Raw genomic sequence first — 23839 nt, 5'->3', positions numbered from 1 at the left:
GCAAGGGTTTATGGGCAGCAGTTACTCCCATTCATGCTCTGCATGTGTATTACCATATAGTTTAAAAAAAAACATCTTTGCCATACCGATTCTAGAGAAGACACCTGAAATAACTCTGCCTCTTTCTTGGGAGCTGTGAACTGGCCTGGACAATTTCCCCCGGGCTGCCCCATGCCGTGACGGACTCTGAGAGCACTCAAACGCCCAGGGCTCCCCACGACAGCCATGCCCCTGCGATTCAAGGGCTGGAGCAGCTGAGCTGGCGTGAAAGGTGCTTTTCATGATGGGCAGCCTGTGCCGCAGAGACAGTCCTGCGACCTGGGAGTGCTGATGTGATGGTGACAGGGAAAAGGAAAGGAGGAATTAGCACGACCAGCTTGCAACAGCAGCTAAGATGTCCTGCAGGAGAGTAGTGCAGGGCTGGGTTGCACTAAGGAAGGTTCTTATTTCAAGTGCTATGCCCAGTACTTAAACAAAGAAATGCCCAGAGAAACAGCCAGAGAAACAACTCTTTCAGAACACCATTTTTTAAAGCAAAACCATGATCCTCCAGGCGTTACTCACTATGGAGGAGAGAAGAACAAGAGAGTGCCTGTCATGTAGAACATGAGATGCAAAGACCAGATGAGTCTGATTTTCAGGACTGTAAGAGACACACATGGCAAAAGGATTTCTGAAGACATCAAGTGCAGAAAAAGATCCTGGCAGGAAGCAAACCTTGAAGAGCTTTGGTTTAGGACTTTGTGCTTAAAGTAGCAGCAGGAAGCCCCTGAAAGATGATATTGCACAATGTACCTACTGGATGCGAGGCAGGTTAGGAACCATATGAGGAAAGCGAGGTACTTCCACTGCTTTTCTGAAAACTCTATTTGCATTTGTTCTAACTTACATCACTTTTTATTTAGTCTTGTTCATAATGCATATACTAACAGTTGTGGTTTTCCACAATACCTTACACTAATATCCCTGTTGTAATAGTGTCCCCAGAAAAAATATTGCTAAAGACGCAGTGACTATGGTGCCTAGCCAGGTAGTGTGGGTGGGTGGGGGAATGGAAACAAAAGGAATTAAAGTTATTTTGGGGAAAAAATGGAATTATGACTTTGAAGGAACCTCAGACTCATCCTCCTCTCTGTACACAGATCCCAGATCTGTCCACACCAGATGAAAATACCCAGAAAACAGGGCCTGGACAGTTAAGGAGTGCTCCACTGAGAGGATGGAGTTCTAGGCAGGCAAGCCAGCGGGATCTCAGTCAGGATTCACCATCTGTGTGCATGTCCAAATTTGGGAGAAGTCCAACTGAAGGCAAGATGTTTCACATCCACAAATAGTGACACACACATATTTCTCCAGACTGCTGTCCTGCTCTATTTTTAACACATCTATAGATCTTCTATTGCTTTTTTGCCCCTCTGTGATAATAGATCTTAATCTCATGTTGCAACTCTTGCCAGCTCCTACCTTCTGATGTGCAGACATGTTTCAACTGAAATCAATGAGAATTCAAACGCCAGAATTTGGCATATGATCTATCCTGATAGAAAAATGGGAGTTGGGAAGTCAAGAAGCTAAGATCTTTCTTTCAAACTTGTCTGAATAAGGAAATTCAGTAAATTCAATATCCAGTAAATTCAGTAAATTCAAATCCAGTAAACTCAATATCAGACTCAATCTACTGCATAAACTTGTCATCAATTTCAAAAAATATTCCCAACTTAGCAGTAAAAATTGTTTCTACTAGTAAAGATCCACATAACCATCTTCAAAGTTTAGCGGTATCCTGTGGCTCACCAAATGTAGATGGAATTTAGGTGGCATTCACAGGTGTTGAATTTACAGGTGAAACATATTAACATTTAAAGCTCAAAGAACCAGAAAATCAACTTCTCACAGGAATCCCCCAGACACTGGTGTTTAAAAAGCACATATGGTCTCCACACAGTGAGCCTAAAATCAGCTATGATGTCTAAAAAATGAAGATAGAGCCTATGAGGGAAGTGAGGATATACCGCCCAGAACTGAGGAGACATAAGCGTGTGGAGGACCTTCAACTCATATGTACGTTAAAAAGTTGGTTTGTGTGTTTCTGGCTCATGCTGGGCCGCAGCACAGAGTAGCTCGGCAATGGTTGGCTTTGCCATCTTGAGACAAGATCGTTTCTATTGACAGTTTCTAATGGTCCAGCTGTTCTGTAGGTCTACCTTGATATTTAATCCAAAAGAGATGATGTTTGAGAGCATAAAAGGAAGAGAGAGGTTTAATCATGTTAGTACCGTGCGAGCGCTTGAAGGTTTTTTGCTTTGTAGGTAGCTCATCTTGAGGGTCACAGGCACAGGGCTCCAGCACATCCCTGAGCAGGTTCATTTTCTCTTTTCATGTCCTCCGACAAAGGCAGAAGTGGGAACAAGGGGGCACCAGCACTGCCTTTCCCTGCGGGGTGCCTGTGTCCCTTGCGGGCTCCCACAGCGCGGGGAAAGGAGCGGGGAGGAAGGGATGTTCAACACGGTATGGAGGTGGCTGGGGCTTCTGGCATCGCTCTTCCCTGTGCAGCTGGACATTGACACAGGACACAAACACAATCCTCCTGGCAACCCCCCCCTTAACTTCCGTGGGAGAAGGATGAAGTCTGATTGCAATGGAAAGCAGAAAGCAGAAGTTTGCTCAGAAGCCGCTTTGGGTTTTTTTCTCAAGCTTTATTCTTGAAATACATGACTTCTAGGCAAGTGATAGCAATACGAAAGAGTCAGTACTTTATTCATCGCCAGGTTTTTGGAGTAGTGTGTTTGCTCTGACAGGCAGAAGCACTGCTTCTGAGTGCAACAGTGTCCAGCTGCACTACTTTAGCTGGGTTATGTGCTGTAATCCGTGTAACAGCATTAACCCCAAAAAACGTCAAAGCACTCGAGAGTTGTGTCAGTAATGAAGTTCCTGGCACTGCAAAGGAATTGAAAAAAGAGATTCTTCAGCATAAAGCACAGTAAGAGAGAAAGGCTGCAGGAGGGAAAACCCTGCTACCAATTCTCTTTCATTCAAGGTGTGCTATTGGTATTGGTCACAACAAAAGGCTGAGGAATATTTACAAGTGTAATTTGAGTGCAGGTTTGATTCTGTGCCCTAATTTTCCCTCCTTAGAAATCCAAAATATCAACATATGAGAAGATGTGGGCGTTCATGAGCAGCAGGCAGCAGACAGCACTGGTGAAGAACAACGATGAGGGAATCCAGCGTGTGCTCACAACAGACTATGCTCTGCTAATGGAGTCGACCAGCATAGAGTACGTGACTCAGAGAAACTGCAATCTCACCCAGATCGGGGGGCTCATTGATTCGAAAGGCTACGGCGTGGGAACCCCTATTGGTAAGATGCTTTCCAGCACAGGTGTTGTGGAGCACATCCAGCACTATCCCCTTCAGAAGGTTAGATGGCCGTTTGAATCATGTCTTACTCTTTTAGAAACTTTTCTCATTGAAACATGCCCTAGGAGCCTCCTTTTAGGCAAAACATCTACTCTTGCCCTGCTGATCTGCAAGCGGTCTCTGCAAGCAAGAGGGAATATAGCAGTGCAGGCTGCATCTGCAGAATGAGGTGGAGTGACCTGCTTTGCCTTCTGGAGCATCCCATTCGTAGCAAACTGGGTATTCTCCATGCTGCTCAAGGTGCAAGTCGCTCTACTGAAATTCGGTTTAGTTTGAGAAGTCAGGTAGTATCTCTGGGAAAGTGGAAGTGATCAGGACAAATGTCATGTCCAATGTACCCCAAAGAAAGCTGCATGAAAGGAGATGAATTTCTGATCTATTTCGTGACCTCGGAGCAATACACAAGAACAGTGAGAAGCAATTGCAAGGTTCTGAATCTGCATCAGGGATTTCAGTGCTTTTAGCTAAGCAGAGTCTTAGGACTCCCAGTCTCTGTGTGCTCTTTCCAGTAGACCTTTTTTTTAGCAAATCTGGTGCCATTTCCAAGATTTTCCAATTGTAGAGAATTATAAATAGTGTCAGTTTTTTATGCTGTGTTGTCATGAATAATCGGTACTGGGCAGCCAGATCTTTTTCCTGTATAATATGCATCTCCATACTGCTCATACATGCATTTGCCATGCCGTGTTCAGTTAATAGCTATGCAATTTTATTGTCTTCAGGGGAATTATTCAAGGCAATATCACCTTACAGGGATATAACAGGTGAAGTATTTGGTCCATCGGTTGCTTGGTAGACCAGGCACCAATAAGGGAGAAAGACCACTGCACTTTGAACTGTGATTCTTTATGCTACGAGTACCTCAGACAGATTGTCGTATAGATAACATTTTAAGTATATTTTTCCACTGGCTACATGACAACAGCCTTCTCACCCTGAGGAAAATGATACAAAAGCTAAAATCATGAATAAAGACAAATGTACAGGAAGAGTTTCATTGCAGTTATAAAGCTGCCACACTTTAAACCAAGAACAATGAAGGAATAATTGGAACAGATGGTAATCCTCAGAGAGTGCATCCATTGGAAATACAGCTGTGAAATATATTTATAAGATGTTTCTTATATGATAAATGTGCCTTAATTTTTTTCTTAAGGAAAACCAGCAAAATTCAGGGGAATAGATATCTCCAAGCACTGTGGAACAATTCAGTGCCATCAGGCATCTTAAATTCTGAAACGATTGATTTCATAAACAAGATAAGACATGGAGATCCTTCCACTATTCAGATAGACCCCAAAGGCTCTGTTATTTTTCTCATAACGTTCATGACTATTGATTACAGAAGCTGTATGGGAACAAAAAAAGAAGACTTGCCTGTGACTTAACACAAAAGTTTCAGCAAGTCTTAACTGGTCTGCATTCGTTCCTTCAGGAGAATGCACAACCACATGGCTAGGGTTTGCAGCAGCAAAAGTATGCCTCACACTCCAAAATTTCCAGCGAATGAGATTAATACCATCACTACTTGGCTCCCAAAAAAACAGGAAGGAGAATTTTTGAAAGTTCTATGAGTCCAGGAAATGTACTATTTTATCAGAGCATCTTCTGCAGGTAAAAAACTGCAGATACAGGCTCTCTTCCTACTCCTTAGTGCTGAGTTAGGATAAAGGGGATTTAGGTGTATCAAGGAACATCTCAACTTATGTTTATTACGGAGCTGATGTGTCACAGAGAGGAGGGCGTTCATCAGATTCTTGGCAAAGACCATTACTAATGAAAAATCTGCAGTGATGGTTGGTGGTGAACTTAATGCCCTCTGGAAGTACTGCTGTAGCAAAAGCACCTCTAAGCAAAACCTATGCAAAATGTCACCCTGGGAGGAATCTGGCTGAAGGAAACAACATTATTATAGATGTCAGGACAGGTATTAATTCCAGTATCACTGCCAGTGCTGATGCTAGTAATTTGAACATTAAAGCTATTACCAGTTACTTGGGAGACTGCTAAGAAAGTGGAGAGATGCATTTCTTGGCCTGAGATGTAGGTTGTTAATAGCTCAGAGGCCATAAATGGTATGCTGAATATTCAAAGAGGTGTTGAGATGGATTTGTGTGCGGTTTTAGTGCTCACCAATAAAACATCACCAGTCGAACACTGCAGGCACGCTTGACAAACTTCAAAAGCATGTGTAGAAATATAGATGTACCTGTTACCCTCCAGATGAATTGTGATAATCCTGCTGGCAACATAAACATCACAAGAAAGAATGAACATCCCCACAAATCCTGCGTTGCGACTCAGGCTGCTTCACTTTACCTAACAGATATGTCCTTTCAGACAAGGGAAAATAGATGAGTCCTACAATCTAACAGACTCCAACTATCAGGGCGACAAACCTCTCCTAAGGTAGAAACAATTCTGCTCTTTCTTTTGAGAGGCGCTGCCACTCATGGGTAATAATTTTGTGGTAATAATTCACTTCTCTGTGTAAAGATAATTTTAAAGGTGTTTCTGTTTTGTTTTCTGTTGCGCTTATTTTTGGTTCTTTAATAGCATGCTTAGAAGCCATCTATTCTTACAGCAGGCGTATTTTCCTTTCAAAGCTGGCTACCTCAAGCAGTGGCTGCCGATTGCTGGCTTCCCAGATGGACTTTGTATAATCTGACACATGTCTATTGGCATCTGTGGTCACAGCATGTCCTAGTGCTGGCAGTAAGATACACTGAAAAATAGCTGAGTGTTGGCGCAACAAATGAAGAACTGCAATGTTTTTCACACTGATTCTCCTCAGACAATGCTGCGGGCTAAAGGAAATGGAAAGCAGAGAGGGGGACTTGCATTCATGGTACAATTATTTTTAATAATTTCCTGCATGGCAATATAAGAAAGAAAACTGAAGCTGTGAGGCCACATTTCCAAGGCTATTAGATGCATTGAGACACAAAAGTGTTGCCTGGTGAGAGTTTTCCTGTGTCTGTGTCTATGCGTGTCACGCTATCACTGAAATTCTGGCACACGTTCTGCCTTAAAAGTTTGTTTACCTTGATCTGATTGATAATTGCAACTGCCTTAATTTGCAGCAAAATGTGACTTTTGTTGAAACTACAGCTTAAGAAAACAGTCTTATTAATGTGCTAAAGGAGAGGAAAGGATGGATGGTAGTTAGCTACACGGACAAGGGACTGGCGACCCTGTATTTCAGCCCAGATACTAAACACTTCCAACTGTAGGAAGTCCAACATGGCAGGATTTGGCGGCACATATGTGGTTTTAGAGCCAAACAGCCTTTCTTGTAACCCTTGCCTGCTTGCTCTCATAAATTCCTTGCCCCGTAAAGGAAAGTCTCTCTCTAAATGCCAAACCCAACTCCCACTTGTCTGTTATAATTAAAAACAGGTTTGCTGCTATTATTGTTGAGAACTTCATCTTCTGGCAACATGGGAAAAGAGAACTGGTAGCAATTTCCTTTAACTAGGTGCTGCTCCAGAAGCGGGGCGAAGGGGAAGGCTCCCCCTTGTCCCCCTTTAGGGCTACAGACTTGTGATTCTGCAAGAGCACAAGCTGGCTGAAGGGACTTGCAGGTGGCAGAGATTTTTGGAAGATGGAGAGCCAGAGCAGAGCGCGTGAGAGGCAAACCTAAACAGACTGAACCGCCCAACGTGACCCCTCTATTTGCCAGATACTGTACAGGCCCATTAATTCTGTTGAGCCCGAAGACACATCACTTAGCAAGCTGTTGGCCTGCAAATAAAAAGCATGAAATAGTTGCTATTTTCAGCTTGCAGCTTGCCAATATTGTTGCAAGTCACGTAAAAAAAGACTCGGTCGCCTTGTGTTCTTATAAGCTGTAAGGTAGCTGAAGTGGAGTTGTGGGCTTATGCAGGTATAAATGAGAAGAGAACGTGTCTGACTGACTGGGCTTTTCTTAGACAGCTACTCATTTTACATGCAGTAGGAAAAATAAACAGATGTTGAAATAAATAGAAGAGATGCAAAGCAGGAAGTCTCAAAGGATGCTCAAAGCAATATTCAACCGTGATATGGAGGAATGAATTAGCAAGAAAACCCACTGCCAAGGCTTAAATAAACCTCAGTAGGAGACCCTAGAAATTATAATGAATTCTCAAACAAATAACCACACCAAAGGAGCCTTCTGCTTTCCAGTCCCCAGGCAGAAACCAACAGATAGTCAGTCGTCTTCCCCCTTCCAGCTGAAGAGAAACCAAGACTTTCTAACTGGAATAATCAATCTTGTGATAAGGGATAGCAGCAGCTTGTTCCCTCCCTGCCTTCGCTTTGCTGCAACCAGCACTGACGGGTCTTGCTCTCCCACCTTGCAGGGTCTCCTTACAGAGACAAGATCACCATCGCCATCCTCCAGCTGCAGGAGGAGGGAAAGCTGCACATGATGAAGGAAAAGTGGTGGCGAGGCAACGGCTGCCCTGAGGAGGACAGCAAGGAAGCCAGCGCTCTCGGGGTGGAGAATATTGGGGGCATCTTCATAGTGCTCGCTGCGGGGCTTGTTCTTTCGGTGTTTGTAGCCATCGGTGAATTTATATATAAATCAAGGAAAAACAGCGATATTGAGCAGGTGAGTCATCATTTCCAGCTTGCTCATGTTTCTGGGAGGCTGAGGTTTGTGGACGGGGAGGTGATTGCACTGTAAGTCTCTTTGCTGGAGTGCAGATTTCGTATTGCTGAACTCTCACCATGCATTTCTGGCTCTAAAGACAAATAATTTATTAAAAAGAACAGGGAAGTACCTCACCCACAGTCCAATTAGTGCTGTTTAGTATGGCAGTGCAGAACAAGAGCAATTAATTTCTCAAACAGTTTCTGCTTGATCTTTAAGACTTCAAGTATAATTTATGTTGGAAAGGAAAACACCACAACTGGCTTATTTTTTTTTTAATACAGCATTAGCATCAGCCTTTTGAGTAACAACAGGAATGTACTTCCAAACCCCAAAGCGTAATTTTTCTCTTGCTCTAGAAAGCATTTTCTTCACTTCAAAGCAGGGAAACCTACTGAAAGATGATGGATGCCACAGTAAAGTAAGATTATGGAGCCAAAGAAATTCTGGTTATAGCTCCACTGAAGCGTAGTGAGCAATTTAAAAGGGCAGAGGGAAAACAAAGGAAATGCTGTGTATAAATCATGCCTTGAGTATTACAGCAGTTTGTGAGATAGAATCAATCATTAAAACAGAGTGTAAACACCCATTTACCGGACCACCAGCCGCTGTGAAAGAAACAAGGCATGAGCAGCAATTCAGAGTCTGTTCTTGAAGTTGTCTGCCAGCTCTCTTACTCTGGCTGCCTTCCCTGGTGCCGGTTTGGTTCTGACCATCTCCTAGACCCTGGTGTGGCCCTGTTTGGCTCAACTGCTATAGCTGCCCTGATCCTCTCCACTTCAAGAGGACTTATCATAGGGACAAGGGTGACCTTGCACTGAAGGATCAGTGGCCCAATCACCAGTCACCAAGAGGAGTGTTCATATCACCTGACTTTAGGTTTCTAGACATGAGGCATCTACTTCAAAGTGAGGTGTTTAAGCTCACTTTGCACTTCAGATGGGAAAGGCAGGAGCTTTTCTGTGGACAGTTCATCCTCTTGATCCAAGGTGTAATCCTGCAAGGCTGATGACATAAATGCCAGAAATGACAGTGGAGAAAAAGAAACTTAATGAAGGCAGCAGGGATGGGTGGGAGGAGAAGGAGAACATTTTGAACCAGTCTCCAAGGTGCAGTTTACACTGCATACAGCAGTGCTGCTGGGTCGTGAGAGGGATTGACACCTGAATAAAAATAAGCAGACAGGGCTGAAGGCCTCAAGAGGACAACATCTGATTTTGGATAGGATAAATCACCTGTATCTCCTTGCTGCTGGTAAAGGATCACTGTAAGCTAAGGCTACACGCCTGCTGTTCAGACAGCTGGAAGGAAGTGAGCTGAATCCTACCATGCATCTTCATTTTCCAAATGGCTATTAGTGTTATTTTGGGTCCATGACACCTAACGCCAATGTCAGTGGACTCGGTCCTCACAGTATCCTGCAGGTGAGGGCAGCTCCTGGCTGTGCAGACATCTCAACATGTGTCTGAGCAAGATCTCATTAAAGGCAGTACCACTTTCTACGAGCAGACACAGTTCCCATGAAGCAGTTTTGCAGGCCATATTAATGAAAGCATCCCTGTTTTGGAATAAGTCAGAGATAAGGGATGAATGTATTTTGCACATATTGCAGCTTTCTGCAATACTTTAATCCTATAGAACAATTTTAGCACAAAATACATGAAGAGTGTATCAATATCTTTGTTTCCTTCGTGTCTCAGGAGATCTTTCATTCCAACATATTTTGGAAAACAGGTGCAGCTAATTAAAATGCTTAACTTAAATGCTAACATGGTGCAGAATATCCTGGAAACTTTTCAGGAGTCTGGGAAAGGCAATGCATTCCTGAAGTCATAATCGAAGTAGACCTGAAGCTTTACATCATGAGGGAGTGTTAATTTGCTTAGCAGTATGTTGGGTGATTAACGTAGTATTCAGGGGTACCTATATACATATACGATTTCTGAAACTGTACTACTGGTTCACAGCAATGTGTTGCTTATTATATGCGGTCTCTTAATAATTAAAATCTTTAAGTGAGCTAATGTGGCAACCTCCTACTTCTTTTCCAGAGGTAATTTTAAAGAAAGTAGAATACCAGCGATTCCTGTGTTACCTTCTGATTTCTCTGTTTGTTTGATTTTTATTCTGGTGAAATAAGAAGCTTAGACAGAAAATGCTATACAGTGTATATTATCACTAAGCTAATCCAAAGCATGAGTCGAATACAATCTATGACTTTTCTGCTTCCATAAATAGAAACTCTTTTGATTTAGATAACTTTTGAATCTCATTCTCATGTGTGCTTTTAATTTTACTTCTATCATTTATTTGTTTTCTCCATTTTTCTTTTCTTGCATGCAAGGCCTTTTGTTTCTTTTACGGACTACAATGTAAGCAAACTCATCCATCCAACTCCACCTCTGGCACCACCTTATCTACGGAGTTAGACTGTGGCAAGTTAATCCGAGAGGAGCGAGGGATTCGAACACAGCCCTCAATTCACACTGTGTAGTCAGGAAAGAAAAAAGGTGTGTCCAATGGAAAGCATTAAACTTAAACCGTGCATATAATGGCAAAGATTGTACTCACCAACACATAGTTAATGACTTCAAAGTGCCTCTTGCTTCAGCAGGAGATAAGCTTATCTAATGCAAATTGTCAAAGTCCTGGAAATTTGGGCAGTTTAAATGCATATCACAGAAAATAATTTTACCTACAACAAAGAGTGAGTGCAATAGACTGTAGCAGATTTTAAGAGTTATCACAGTCTCTATGTACAATTGTTATCTTGTCATTTCATGGGGTGATTCACCTTTTTCAGGTAAGAAAATTATTTAACTCCTTTTCATCCCCTACCAAACCCGAGTAAACCAATGGCAGTCTCATTACTAAAAGCATGGAGAAATATTTTGCTTGGTCTCTGCCAAAGCATTCAGCAAGTGGGGCAGGCAGCTCTTTATAAACCTTCAGAAAATAACCTGCAGGGCTCCATTAACTTTCTGAACCCCTATTATAAGCAGCCAGAGATTTTTAGCTGGCATATCTTATTCCCAGTGTCAATATTTAATGAATTTTAATTCATCCATTTAAAATTCATTAGGCAAAGCCTCCAAGTAACTATCATAGCACAAAATCATATCTATCAGTTAAATTTTATGCCATGTATCCATTAACATTTAGGAACATATTCGACAAAAGCACCCTCAGGCACCCCCGGTATATACCTTTCACAGAATAACCGTGTTGACTTGGCTTGAGCAATTCATGAGGTTTACTATTGTAAGGCTTTGTAACATAGAAAACTCCTTTATGGCAAAATCAGGATGTCAATTTATATCAAACAGTAAAGCCTTGGCATGCTTTGCGTATTGAAACATGGAAGGAAACTTTTCTGTAGGAGGTTTGCACTGGATGCTTTTTATACCCTGGAAGAATAACAGTTTCCTCTAGTTTCCTCTAGTCCTCAGCCAGTCTGGGGACTGACAGGGCAGGAAACAATGGACTGGATCTGTTGTTGCCACCGAAAAACATATGACAACAATTTGAGGTACACAAAATGTACAGAAATGCTGGCTCGTAGGATGTCATGAAGCGTGGCAAACCACCATGTTTTCAAAACCTGATTACCTTTTGTCTGTATTTCATTATATCCCAGCGTACCACCAGTTTCACCAATTCCTTTCCCACCCCTCACACCTACTTTATGTTTTCTTGCCCACTGCAGTTCCTCCTCATCAAATGAGTTAATGATCTGTTTTATTGAGGGGCCATTCTGGACTCTGCTGCAATTAGAAAACTTGTTGGAGTGGATGCCTTCACACTCAATCACTGAAGTGCTGTGGCGAAGCTCTGCTCACCTCTCGAATTGTTGCTCTCATTCCTGGCTCCTGACAAAAGCCAGAGCATATTCATGTTACAATTTTTGGTCAGCGCTATTTATGCTGGCAGTAAGCTTAAGTATTTTTTGGTGACGAAGATGTACTGCTCATAGCTAGGCTGTACCAATTCTTCTCTGACAGTGCTCATCCATGTATGTGAGTGTTTATGCTCAGCTCCAGACGCTGCAAGAAATTGCCTTGTTCAAAATGGCTTTTTAACTTGTTTGAATAGGGCCTTGAAAGCTTTGGCTCTTCATAAAATGAGCCTTCTTACCAACAAAGACCTGAATTAGATCTTCTGTATCCTCGATTTAAGAAAGCACTTTTGTCTGCAGTTTCCCAGTAGAAGAGACTTAAAACTAATTAAATTCAGCTTCTCTCAACTCTCAGAGGAGAAGGAAAATTCCTAATGTGTTTATCTCCATCATTGCTCTACGCAAGAAATCCTCCAGGTTGCAGCTTCGACCAGTTTTCTAATCGCTGTTTAGATGAACACAGAATCCAGAAAGTTTCTGTCTATTTTGGGTAAACATTTTCATATCTGTCAAGGAAACAGTCACATTGCTAGTAACAGTCACCATTTCCCCATGTCTAGCTGTCCCCACAGACAACCTCACAGACTTTGGCTTGCCTGTGGGAACTATAAAGCAGGTCCTCCTTTCCCTGATGGAGCTTTATACCTAGCTACAAAAAGAGTTATTAAAAAGCCTTACTTGCTCCTTATCAGCTATGCCAGCAGCTGAGGCAGTGAAGAGCCGGCATGCCACCCAGGCACTAACAAATCCATGCACGTAAAGGCAGTTTTTGCAAGGTTTGCCGTGGCTCCAGGAAAAGGCGGGTGCCTTCAGGTTAACAGCGAGGCTCAAGGAAGGCACAGCCCATAGCATCTCCCATGAAGTGCGTGGCACCTGGGGGGACTCCTGCACAGACATAACAAGCTTCAAGAAGAAGTGTTAAAGCATTCAAAGATTTTCTACATTTCAGCACTCTAAGCTTCTATGACTGCTATACTTGGCCACAAAAAAAAAATATTCGCAAATGCAGATGGTCACCGTTGCATCTTCCTAACTTGCAGCCTTGCAACTGCATTCAGGCCCCAATAATGAAACCAGATCCTTTCTCAGGTGTATGTCAGCGCGGGGACCTTGCTGTGCAATCAGCACAGAGCCAACAACTCTGCCTGTGATGGATGAGCCACAACAGACTCCATCAGTTGTGGCACTGCGGTACCAGTAAAGCGTAGCCAGAGCTATTTTGGGAGAAAAAATTGCTATGAGCATTCCCTTATGTAATTTTATATTAATTTTTGGTTTGCTGTTGCTGCATTTTACTCAGAACTCCCCAAATATTACAATTAATAAGTGTTTGCAAAAAACACCACATGCTTTGACACACAGAAGCTATCTACGATTGAAAGCAAAGGGTCCATGAATGAGCTAGTCCCAAGCCATCGCCAGGTTGGTTTGGCTGGGTCAGCATGCCTACCTTTATTTAGCGGCAGTTCCTGCCCTCATCACACAGCCTGCAATCCAAGTAGGCAAAGGGGCAGGGGGAAGGAAGGAGAAAGGCCGAGACAGTTGAAGAATGTGGGGAATGAAGGCAATATGATCACCACCTCAAAGAGCCAGGATGAGGGTGGATTAACAACATGGCCTGCACGGCAGAACTAGACCAAGCACAGCGATAACGCTTTCCCCAACTAGGCTGATATTTCCTCAAAGTACTGCCATGGTATCGTGTGCTGGTGCCTTCTCTCTCGGATCAAAGCCTTAAAGCTTCACATCTTTAGCTCTTTGGAAACAAAGGAGGAGAAGGGCTAGAAGAAAGAAATCCCCTGTCTCAGTGAGGTTCTTGCAAAACAGAATTTTTGTGAATTTTTCAGGTCTGCAAATTCTCCCTCTTCAATGAGTCCCTCCATTTTCAGGCCACAACCCCACCTCCAAACACGACTGTGGCCATCTGTGCCTTCACTGAGCAGTCCCATTCATGTTTAGATGGTTTCTGAGACCAGCAAGTAGCTTTATTGATTTTTTTTTCCTTGTAAACAGGAAACTGAGGAACAGTTAACGTAACTGAGGAAGAGTTAAAATAATCCATGGATTATTGTCATACTGTTTTGACACTCACTGTTCAATAGACTCTGACAGTTTAAAAGACTTAATTTAGTGAGCTCCTCATGCAATTAGCCATCAGTGACAGAATACTCAAACAGATTCTTAATGTGCCACAACAGCAGTTTGCTCACTAGGAGAAACTATTTTGGATATTTTTCCTTCGGTGCATTAGGCACAAACAAATCTCTTTTCTTTCAGCAGAAGACATATGTCAGTGTCCCAGCTATGGGTCCTTCGCGGAGATGAGAGCACTGCAGAAGAAAAATCCTGACTTCTGCGCTTCCTCCTCTGTGCCTGAGCTTGTCAGGTGTTCTCCCAGAATAAAATCTGGCCCACATTCTTCAATTTTCATAGTTCTCAGTTCTCCAACACAGTGCACTGGATTATTTTTTTTATTTTTTTTTTATTTTTTTATTTTTGCAAGGTGTTAATAAAATGCAATTGAAAAGTTTTTTCCCTAGTGGTCACCCAGCAGCATAACTAACAGATTGATAAAGCCTGACTACAGAGTCTTTTATTTCAGTCTTGTTTCTACTTTATTTTATGTTATCTTTTAAATTCTGAATCTATAATTCTCCTAAAGCTTAACACAGTCTTCTGTATGGGAGTCTAAGGAAGGATTTGGGAGCTTCATGACCTTTATAGCCTGCTGAAACGACCAAAGGGCAAAGAGTCTCATATCACAAGGAGAGCAAAACCTATCTGTTTTTAAAGTATGACATTTCCTTTTAGCCTCACGTACCATGTCCTGCAGCATTTTGACACTGCTAGAATGAGAAAGTCAAGCTGACTAAAAGCAAAATGTTAAACTTACTACTCTGTTGTTAAATATATTGCTCTGTGCCTACTCTGCTCTCATTCTCGGCAAGACCTCAAAAGTGAACTTAACAGCATGTAAAAAAATAGCTTTTTAAAGAAACCCTTTAAGTCTGGCTATCCAAATATGAGACTAAAAGAACAGTATATTCCCCTTTTAAATGGAATTTTAATGTCACCATCCCCTTTTTAAAGGCTACTGTAATTATGCTGCAGACACGGTGCTGTTCAGAGGGCCATCTTGGGAGTCCTCACTGAAAGTGTTTCTTGCTTGTGATTTTCCTGTAAATCCTACAGCATTCTGGCTGAGTTTGTACTTGCTGTGTACCACAGTTTTCTACTGCTTGAAAAGTTCAGGGCAATTCCATTTTTCAGACATCTGTTCAGTTTTCTGATTGCACGGACAAGCTTCGAGATAAATAGGATCTTGAGCTATGCTTCCTGGGGCTCAAAACAAAGTTAATGTGTAATTGTCCTTCTGAATGAGTAGCCAGACCCCTGAAAGTTCAAAGTATCATCTCAGATTGCTCTTTTACACTGTCTGAAGTTCTGTGTGAAGGCAGAGGGGCAAAGAAAGCCCCATGTCTCCCACATTTGTAATGCTCTTTGCCACCTCCAGCTGGCTTTCTCATAGGTGGTAGGATCTCAGACAGGAATATGCACAAAATTGATCAGAGTCATAGTTATGTCCATAACCATTGGAATACCTTTGAAGGATCAATCCAGGGTCTTAAATCTACATTTATTTCATGACTTCAGATTGACAAAACTCATGCCAATGGTGCTTTAAGTCCCTCAAAACTAAGTATAACACGACGGTAAAAGTAAAACTGTTTTTGTGCTTTTACAAAGCCAGGAGCAGGAGCGGCAAGGTGTTAGACCCGGGAAGGTACCACTGCAAACCCTACTCCTGTCCCTCTCCCAACCCAGTGTCCCTGTAGGACGGCCAAACCCATTCCCATCTGTGTTGAGCGTGTGTGTTTCGACCTCTCTTGTGGATACCCAGCCCACTGGGGCCTTGCACTGCCAACGTAGGATGGGAGAGACTCTTGATAAGGCAGACCCCTTTCAGATTTTGAATGGCCTATTCCATACTTCATGGAATGGATAAACATGACTCGTTTACAGAAAAGATCATCAACAAGAAGAGTAATGTTTTTATATTCAGTTTTAGATGTAACGGCTATTGATGAACAATTAGGCAAAAGCCTAATTTTTAGACAAGACCTAAACATCAAAGGCATTCCTAAGAATGTCATGAAGTCTTTCCGATAATATTTATTTTAAAATTCAAAACACAGTTCAAAGTGGAACCAGTAGGCACTTCACCAATCATGTAGTCAGATACTAAAAACCTCACATACTTAATGTCAGCAATATGTTTTAAATATCTATCTGCAGATGCAAAATGATCTTCATGGGACTATTTTGTTGATATGAAATTGAAAGGCATTATGATAATTGCATAGTCTGAATAATATGAATCAGTTTGGAAAATTAAAATACAAGCCTATTAACAAGGCAGTAAAATGTACTGTTTCATATGCAGAAATCATCCCTGTATGGACATTGCAGAGACTGATGGCTATTATTAAATACACACACAACACATAGGTTAGTAAGAACAACAGGGAAAGAAAATAAAATAAACATGATCAGTCCTAGAAATGGTTAATATGATCCTTTCCTTATTTGCCATGGAGTTCTGGAATCACTTTGCAATCTAGATTTTAAAAGCTCAATTAAAACTAAGATAGTAGAGAAAAATTATCCATGCTAAGTCAGCCACTTAGAGCATATAGTTTTATTAGCTTGGAAAGAAGTGGTGCTACTCTCTAAAAAGTCCTGAAGCAATATAGAAATAGTGTCCGTATTAGGATGATTCCTGCTTCGCCTGGTGCTTCCAGAGGGCAAGGGGCTGCAGCAGACACCGTTGACTCTTAACTCCAGCAATGCTGAAATTCCTATATTACATTGTCAAAGGGCATATTTAAATGGTAATTGCACCAGCAAATTGCTGGCTATTACCAGACAGTAATTTGAAAAAAAAGCAGTACATTGCCCTGGCCTACATCTATTACGTTTTGGGGCTGCCATGAATTAATAGTAGTTTAATTTATGTACACTTAAAAATCTTAGATGAACAAAAATTAAGCATCTCAAAGGAAGAGCATGTTAAACTATAGATTTAACATACTATGGGATCTTAGTCTGTATGCAGCCCATCCCAAAAAATGGACATGACGATATATGCGAGATCATACACATTTAAAATACACACACAAGCTTGAGCTTGTCTTGAGCTCATTTGCAGAACCAGGGTTACATACATTATAGGGAGAGTTTATACTGGAGAGGAAGCAGCACCTTGTGTGGGATCCACTTCTCTGGGATTCTTTGCTACCTTAAACAAATGATTTAATCTTGATCCAGGTTCCCTCGTACTTCTCTTTCGCATTTGAAAATATTCCCCTAGAATAGCTGGCTGCTAGGAAAGCTTGGGTTTTCTCCTTTTCAAATAATATGCCTGTTTTTACCTTTTTTAGCCCTGTATAACTGAGGTCACTATTGGAGTATTACTGGTTGAGAACTGAACACTGCTTACCTTGCATTGGTATCACTCTAGAAGGGAATTTGTGTTTGATACAGAGAACCACGTCTGTGTGCTGTTGCTGTCATTTCACAAGAACTGTAGTTTTAACCAGTTGTTTTAAAGCTGGTCACTTCTGCAGTTCTAGAAAGGGTTTGGTGGGAAGGATTTATGCAACTTGAAGGTAAGGTGGTTAAAGCTTTGTTTCATGCTGCTACTATCACTTTATTTTATATATAAATAACCTATTTATATATATTTGCATAGAACATTTTGTTTTGCATTGCTAGATACTTCCGCTTAAAGCATCTCTGTGGTTGTTTGTGCTACATGTAATTATTCCAGCTGTAGATTTTAAAGGATGTTTCCACTTACCCAAATGCCTTTGTTAATATTGTGATGGTGAGAAGAAAAAAGATTTCTGCTTTCTTTCTAAACTATTCAGCTACCTTATTCTTGTGATAATTTTATCCTTTCTTCAACACACAATATTTGAAAAATATTCTTTCCAAAGGAAAAAGAAGATTGAGGACTGTGCTATATTTTAGAAATGTCTGTTCATTTTGTGAGGGGAAAATAACTAAACCACAAAGGTACCTTCAAGAATGATGTTCTTTGCTTTCTCTAATATACTCATTCTTTTGTGGCTAAGGTACATGTGATTTAAAAAAGAAGATTTTTCTTTCTTTTAAGGTCAGGAGGAAATTTACCTACTGAAAAAGGGTAAGTTTTATGACATGAAGCCACCAAAACATCACAAACGCATCCGTGTAGAATTTCAGAAACATTCATAACCAGCTTTAGTTAAGCAAAAGTTAAATTCAGTGGAAGCCAAGTTAGGCAAAAAACATGACTTATACAGTCACCTATTATACCTTAGGGGCTTATTCAAAGCTGGCAGAACCCACCAGAGCAGCTTTCTGAGCCCGCCAGTAAGAGCTCGGGTCCTTGCTTCTAAAAGCCAGCACTTGTGCAAAGGGTATGGCCAAACTCTGCCTTCCGTGAGAAGTGTTTAATGCCGTTTCCATATTCCACCAGTGTCTTTCTTTCAACGCGATAATGGAGGAGCTTGGAATTTCACTCAAGCATCAGAAGAAGTTAAAGAAAAGGTCGAGAACGAAGGGGAAATCTTCATTCACAAGTATCCTTACTTGTCACCAGCGGCGGACACTGAGGAAAGAAACCATAGCGTGAGCAAGAGAGACCCCTCTGAGGAAATATCAGGAACAAAAAACAGAACAAAAACATTGCTGCCTACAAGTTGATTGTGGTGGGATTTCTGAAATATAGACATTTACCTTGTTCTTCAGAAATTCTCTGTGGTTTCTGTTTTTAATCTAGAGGTACAACAGTTTCAATGCTCACATAGACTGATGTACTACTAATCGTCTGGGAAGTGTCTCACTATTTCTTTTGAGATGGATTTGTATGCTCACCTGTTTTGCATCTCTCTTCCCCTCCTCATGCATCGCTGTATGTGCTTTCTAAATAAATAAATAAACAAGAGACAGGGTTCTTTTTTCCAATAATCTGGGAGTGGAACTTTGTTTTCCTTTTGAAGAAAAGATTGCAGTTCTACTGAACACAGTTGTTTAGAAACCAGGACCCAGATAACCAAAGTAAAAATTCATACAATTAACTTATAAATAATGACTACAAAAATGTATTAAATACAAAGGTATCCAACAATGAGTTATTTTTATTTTCTCTCATATTGTAAGGAACACTCTTTGGGTTCTTTTCTGTGAGAAACTTGTTTTCCCTTATCTTCTCCCTTTTTCATTTCTTATAAAATAAGATTATTAGGTAATGCCATGGCTCCAGGTGCTAGACGTTCAAAAGGAAAAACCAAAATCACAAAAGTGAACATCATCACACTGCCATATCCTCCAGCTCCTGATACCAATAAAACAATTCTTGACTTCAAAATGAAAATCCTTTAGAAATTAGAGCCAAGAATATCCAATTTATAACAAATCCTGACCACAAAGATAACAACATCTGACAGGAATACAGCCAATGCTCTGGAATCGAAACCTTTTCTTGCAACGGCTGGGGGCACCAGCAAAATGTTTTAACAGTGAAGGAGAAATTAAGTCTTTTTTTGTAAAGAAACCTTTGTCTGAAGAACAGTGATGCATTATAGCAGCAGATCCCCCCCCCCCCCAACCTGTTCCTTTATATTGCAATGAGGTGAAACACATTTATATTTATTGCTATCTTGTCTCTGTGATAAATTCTGTTGTTCCTGGGGCTTTTATTGGTGCCAGCTGGTTAGCTCTGAGGATGCCTGTAAAAGGAAATGGGTGAAATGCAGGCACATCCACCCTTCAAGGGACGAGGGTGGGTGTAGGAGATGGGCGACCTTTGCGCCCAGCAGCTGGGAGCTGGACCCCTGCCTTCCTACACACTGGGTTATATATATAGACCTTGTCTGTCCGGGGCAATCCCACCACTGTGACCACCTCTAATCCTAAGGCAAGTCTGGAAAAAGGGAACCAAAAGACTGGAGCCACTGGTTGCTTTTTTTGTACAGCACATGGAGATGGGCAAGCCAGAGTTGTATCAACAGTATTTGCTTCAACTTGTGGCAACATTCATTACCCAGGTGCTTCAACGAAGTGTTAGATTTTCTTGTCCTTATATTCCCCCAGCAAACTTTGTGCTTACCATTGATTACCTTTCCCTTGCATCTGTGGCCATTTCCTCTGCAAAAGGAGAAAGTAATGTGAAAGCCGCTGAGTGGAGAAATCTCTTCTCCACTTTCACCTGACACCATTGGCCCCTGCAGCCCCCTGGGAGCTTTTACGCTGTGCTGCATGGCAAAGTCAATCTGCAACAAACAGTATTGCGTACAAAAGCCTTGCTTCATATATTTTGATATTACTATAGACTAGAAGATACGTCCATTTCATTTCCATTTCATTTAGCCTTTCCACAGGGGTCAAGTTTTCCAAACCTCTTGCCACTACCACTGCTTTGCCCAAAGTTCTCTGTACTTACTCCATATCCTTCTCAGAACACAATGCCCCAAACCAGATCCACTTTTCCACCCGTGTTGAGTTGGGCAGAAAACATCTTCTTGTGTCTCAAAGGCCCATACTGCTGCTCACACACCTCATGAGGAGACCTCCGTGACTGAATTGGGTAAGGTGGGTAACCCCTCCGTGACGTAGGCAATGATCATTCCAGCCTGAGATTAGGGCCGTGGCTGTATGAAATTGCACATTTTTGTGATGTTTTTGTTTTGGTTTTTTTCTGGACTTTTTCTCAAGTTTGTCAAGATCAGCTTGTCCCCAGCCATGCTGGTTGCTTGAACCAGCTTGGCGGTACCTGCAAATTTAGTAAACATACTCGCTAAAAGCCATCCATAAAGGAGACACAGCTGGTGGACAGACCCCTGTAGATACCCTCTGATTTTGACAGTGAAAGTCTGGGAGTTAATAGGACAGTTAATAGCACTTTGGCTACCGCATATGTCATCTGGCCTATTGCCCTACTTGTTTATGAAAATGTCACACAGGACAGGATCAAAGGCTTATTAAAATTGAAATGGAGGACCCCTTTCCTCACCCACAGGGCCCATTAAGCTGTTACAGAAGGAAATTCATCAGATTAACAAGACCTGTCTTTGACAGATTCTTATTAACTCTTGCTCATTTCCTACCAATTACTTGCAAAACAGTTATTTCATGCGAGTAGTTTGCTGGCCAACTAAAGTTAAGCTGGCTGGCTTAAAACTCCCTTGATTCTTCTTTTCCTTCCTTTGAAGACAGGAATTATTATTGCTGTTTTACAGCATTTCTTTTGGACTGTGTCTGTCTTCCATGAGTTTCTCTCAGTAGGTTTGGTGCAGTCATCCTCTGGGAAAGGAAGGAGAAGGGTCTCTTTTAAAATGACTGCAGTAGGAAGCTTTAACATCACTGGTTGCTTTTGGGAAGTTTGGTCTCCTGCATACTGCAGTGACACATTGAGTTGATAAGCAATAATTAAGAAAAACAGCCCCTGGCCCTGAGACCCTCATCAAGGATCTTATAATAAGGTGCTTTCATACTTCCAAAGGTAGTTTTATTTATTTATGTCATCATCAGGTTACAAATAGACCGTTCAGACCACCAGCACCATTCTAATATCATGATTGAAAAGCTCGTGATTATTTTTCATGCTGCAGAAGTCTATGGCCCTGCCATTCACAGCCTTCAGCTAAGATATTTTTAACTAAGTGAGTTCAAAGTGATAAAAGATTTATGATCAGGCCTTTTTTAAAAAAAAGAAAACCAAAACAAACAAACACTGTTCTATGGCTTAGACCCTGAGGTTAAAGAATTCCAAGTTCAGTTTTTTAAAAATCTGCTAACGTTTTCCTGAAACTAAGAGACGATACTTTGTTTGGTTACTTCTTACATTTCAAATACATTTCCACAGCACCTCTAATACAGAGGTGTTAGAGGTGCTGTGGGAAAAAAAAAAAGAAGCTCTCTCCTGTCTGGGAAGAAATACATGACAGTGGGCTAACAATAAATAAAGCATATTTGTTTTTTCTTTGATTTCCTTTTTTCCTTTTTAGTAGCTTGAAAGAGTCACGGCATGTCAGGGAGTTTCTGTGTTAAACTGGGATGGCAGCTTAACAAGCTATAGGTACTGCAAAGGTGCTAACTAACCAGCTATGGTTTCCTGAAACAGCACATCACGATGTGTGGCTTAACCCTTCCCTGCCAGCTCCAAGAATGCAGCTTTGTAACTGGTTATAAAATCCCCACCCACTCCCCTGTATAAATTTTCCCCAAAAGACTGGGTGGAATTGAGGTTTGAACCACCCTAGCAAACGTAGGTTCCCTAAAACCTCCAAGCAGCCATGGACCGCTGGCCTAACCCAATGCTCAGTGATTCAGAGTGATTCTCTGTGTGATTTTAGTGATTCAGAGACAGGTTACCCTATCAGTCTGACCTGTGCCCCCAGGCAAGGTTTTCTTTGTCAGACTATCTATCTATCTGTCTGTCTGTCTGCCTGCCTGCTTGTCTGTCTGTCTGTCTGTCTATCTATCTACTATAGCCACTGTATATATATGCCTCTCTCTCTCAAATCAGCAGTATGGCACCACTTTGGTGGCCTGTGACTCTCATGCCACTTGGCCTCCTTTTAAGAAACTACGGAAAGGATTAATATGAGACTACGAAGGAGTTCAAAGGACGCTTGCTCCCAGTGCTTGCTCCCACCTCAGGCCAGTGGTGACCCGCTGCCCCGTGGGGGCCGTTTCCTGGGCTCCCGGGATGTCCCCATGCCCCACTGGCATTGGCCATGAGCACAGCTCAGAGCAGTGGCAGACCTGCAGGGAGCTTAAGACCACCGTGTCTCCCACCTTAATTCAACAGAATATTTTATATTTCAGTTGGCTAAAATTGTAACTAAGGAAAATGCGTAGGGGCGCATTTAAATCCCACTGGCTATTAAGGATTCAGCCAAGTGCCATCCTGCTTCAGAGATGTGACCTTTTCTACCCTCTTCCAAACATGTTTAGATCGCCAACTAGGCTGCTCGTTCGCCGCTCGGCCAGGTCCCAGCTCCACGCATCCGTGCACATACAGTCCACTGGGTCTGCTACATTCACAGCCACGCTGCTCTTCGTATTTTCTGTATGTAGATGTGTTCAAAGCAAAATCAAATCCTTCTCTAAAGCACCTTCCCTCCAGCAAACCAAGCTGTGTCACTAGAAATGTTTTCCTTAGCTTAAGATTCTACTTGTAAATTCACACCATGACTGAGAAAGCTACTTTGTCTTGAGGCAGGAGGGACAAGCACAGGGCAATCTTACATATCGACGCAGTAGCAGTTATGATTACTTTGACCTTTTCACCGTATACCAACAAATATTATTTTCCTGCCTTTTTTCCTGCATGGCAGCATACAGCAGCAGAGAAGCCTGGTTAGAGATTACCCATTAGGAAAGCCAATGTCCTCATTAGATCTCCATCTTGGCAGCAGCAGGCATGCATCCTCATTGTTTATAAAAGAGAAATACAATATTGACAGATGCTGTTGAATAGCTTTAATGTGTTTCATTCCAGAAATGGCCTTGTTTTAGTGCCAGGTGATCTTTCTCGTACAGCCACCCACCGCTAGTCAGTGGCCTTAGTAAGGATTATTTAGCATCCCTTAACTTTCTTGAGAAAGTGGGAAGGTAGGATCAGTGGAAAAGAAGGAATATCGGAAATATATAAGCAACTGTTTAAGCTGTGTGCTCAGGGCCCAATAGCATGATTGATAAGCTACTGCAGAACAAATGAGGATCAGCTTACTACCTTTCGGGGCCTTTGTCAGAGGACTGCATCTCATGGGTCTGCTGTGAACCTGTAATCCCGTGGGGCATTTATTGACTGCTGAGCTTGTCCCTTAATTACTCTC

The 23839-nt window shown here is 41.8% G+C and overlaps 1 protein-coding gene across 4 annotated transcripts in view; it reads left to right on the top strand.

Moving 5' to 3' along the window:
• The window catches only part of GRIK1 (glutamate ionotropic receptor kainate type subunit 1), a 174473-nt gene extending 155513 nt beyond the window's left edge, over positions 1-18960 (top strand). For 3 of the 4 annotated variants that reach the window (XR_012588997.1, XM_074600491.1, XM_074600484.1), the window contains 3 exons: positions 3136-3361; positions 7764-8014; positions 18475-18960. Coding sequence is in view for 3 of the 4 variants with exons in the window: in XM_074600491.1 (XP_074456592.1) it covers positions 3136-3361; positions 7764-8014; positions 18475-18630 (633 nt within the window). In the remaining variant the exon portion in view is untranslated. Of the gene's footprint in view, positions 1-3135; positions 3362-7763; positions 8015-10400; positions 10567-18474 lie in introns of all 4 variants that reach the window. The other variant, XM_074600499.1, reaches the window with a different exon arrangement.
• Positions 18961-23839: the final 4879 nt, after the last annotated feature.

The sequence above is a fragment of the Larus michahellis genome, chromosome 1 (assembly GCF_964199755.1).
Source record: "Larus michahellis chromosome 1, bLarMic1.1, whole genome shotgun sequence".
Taxonomy (NCBI): Eukaryota; Metazoa; Chordata; class Aves; order Charadriiformes; family Laridae; genus Larus; species Larus michahellis.
Note: the sequence above shows the minus strand (reverse complement) of the source record. Positions and strands in the feature narration are given on the sequence as shown.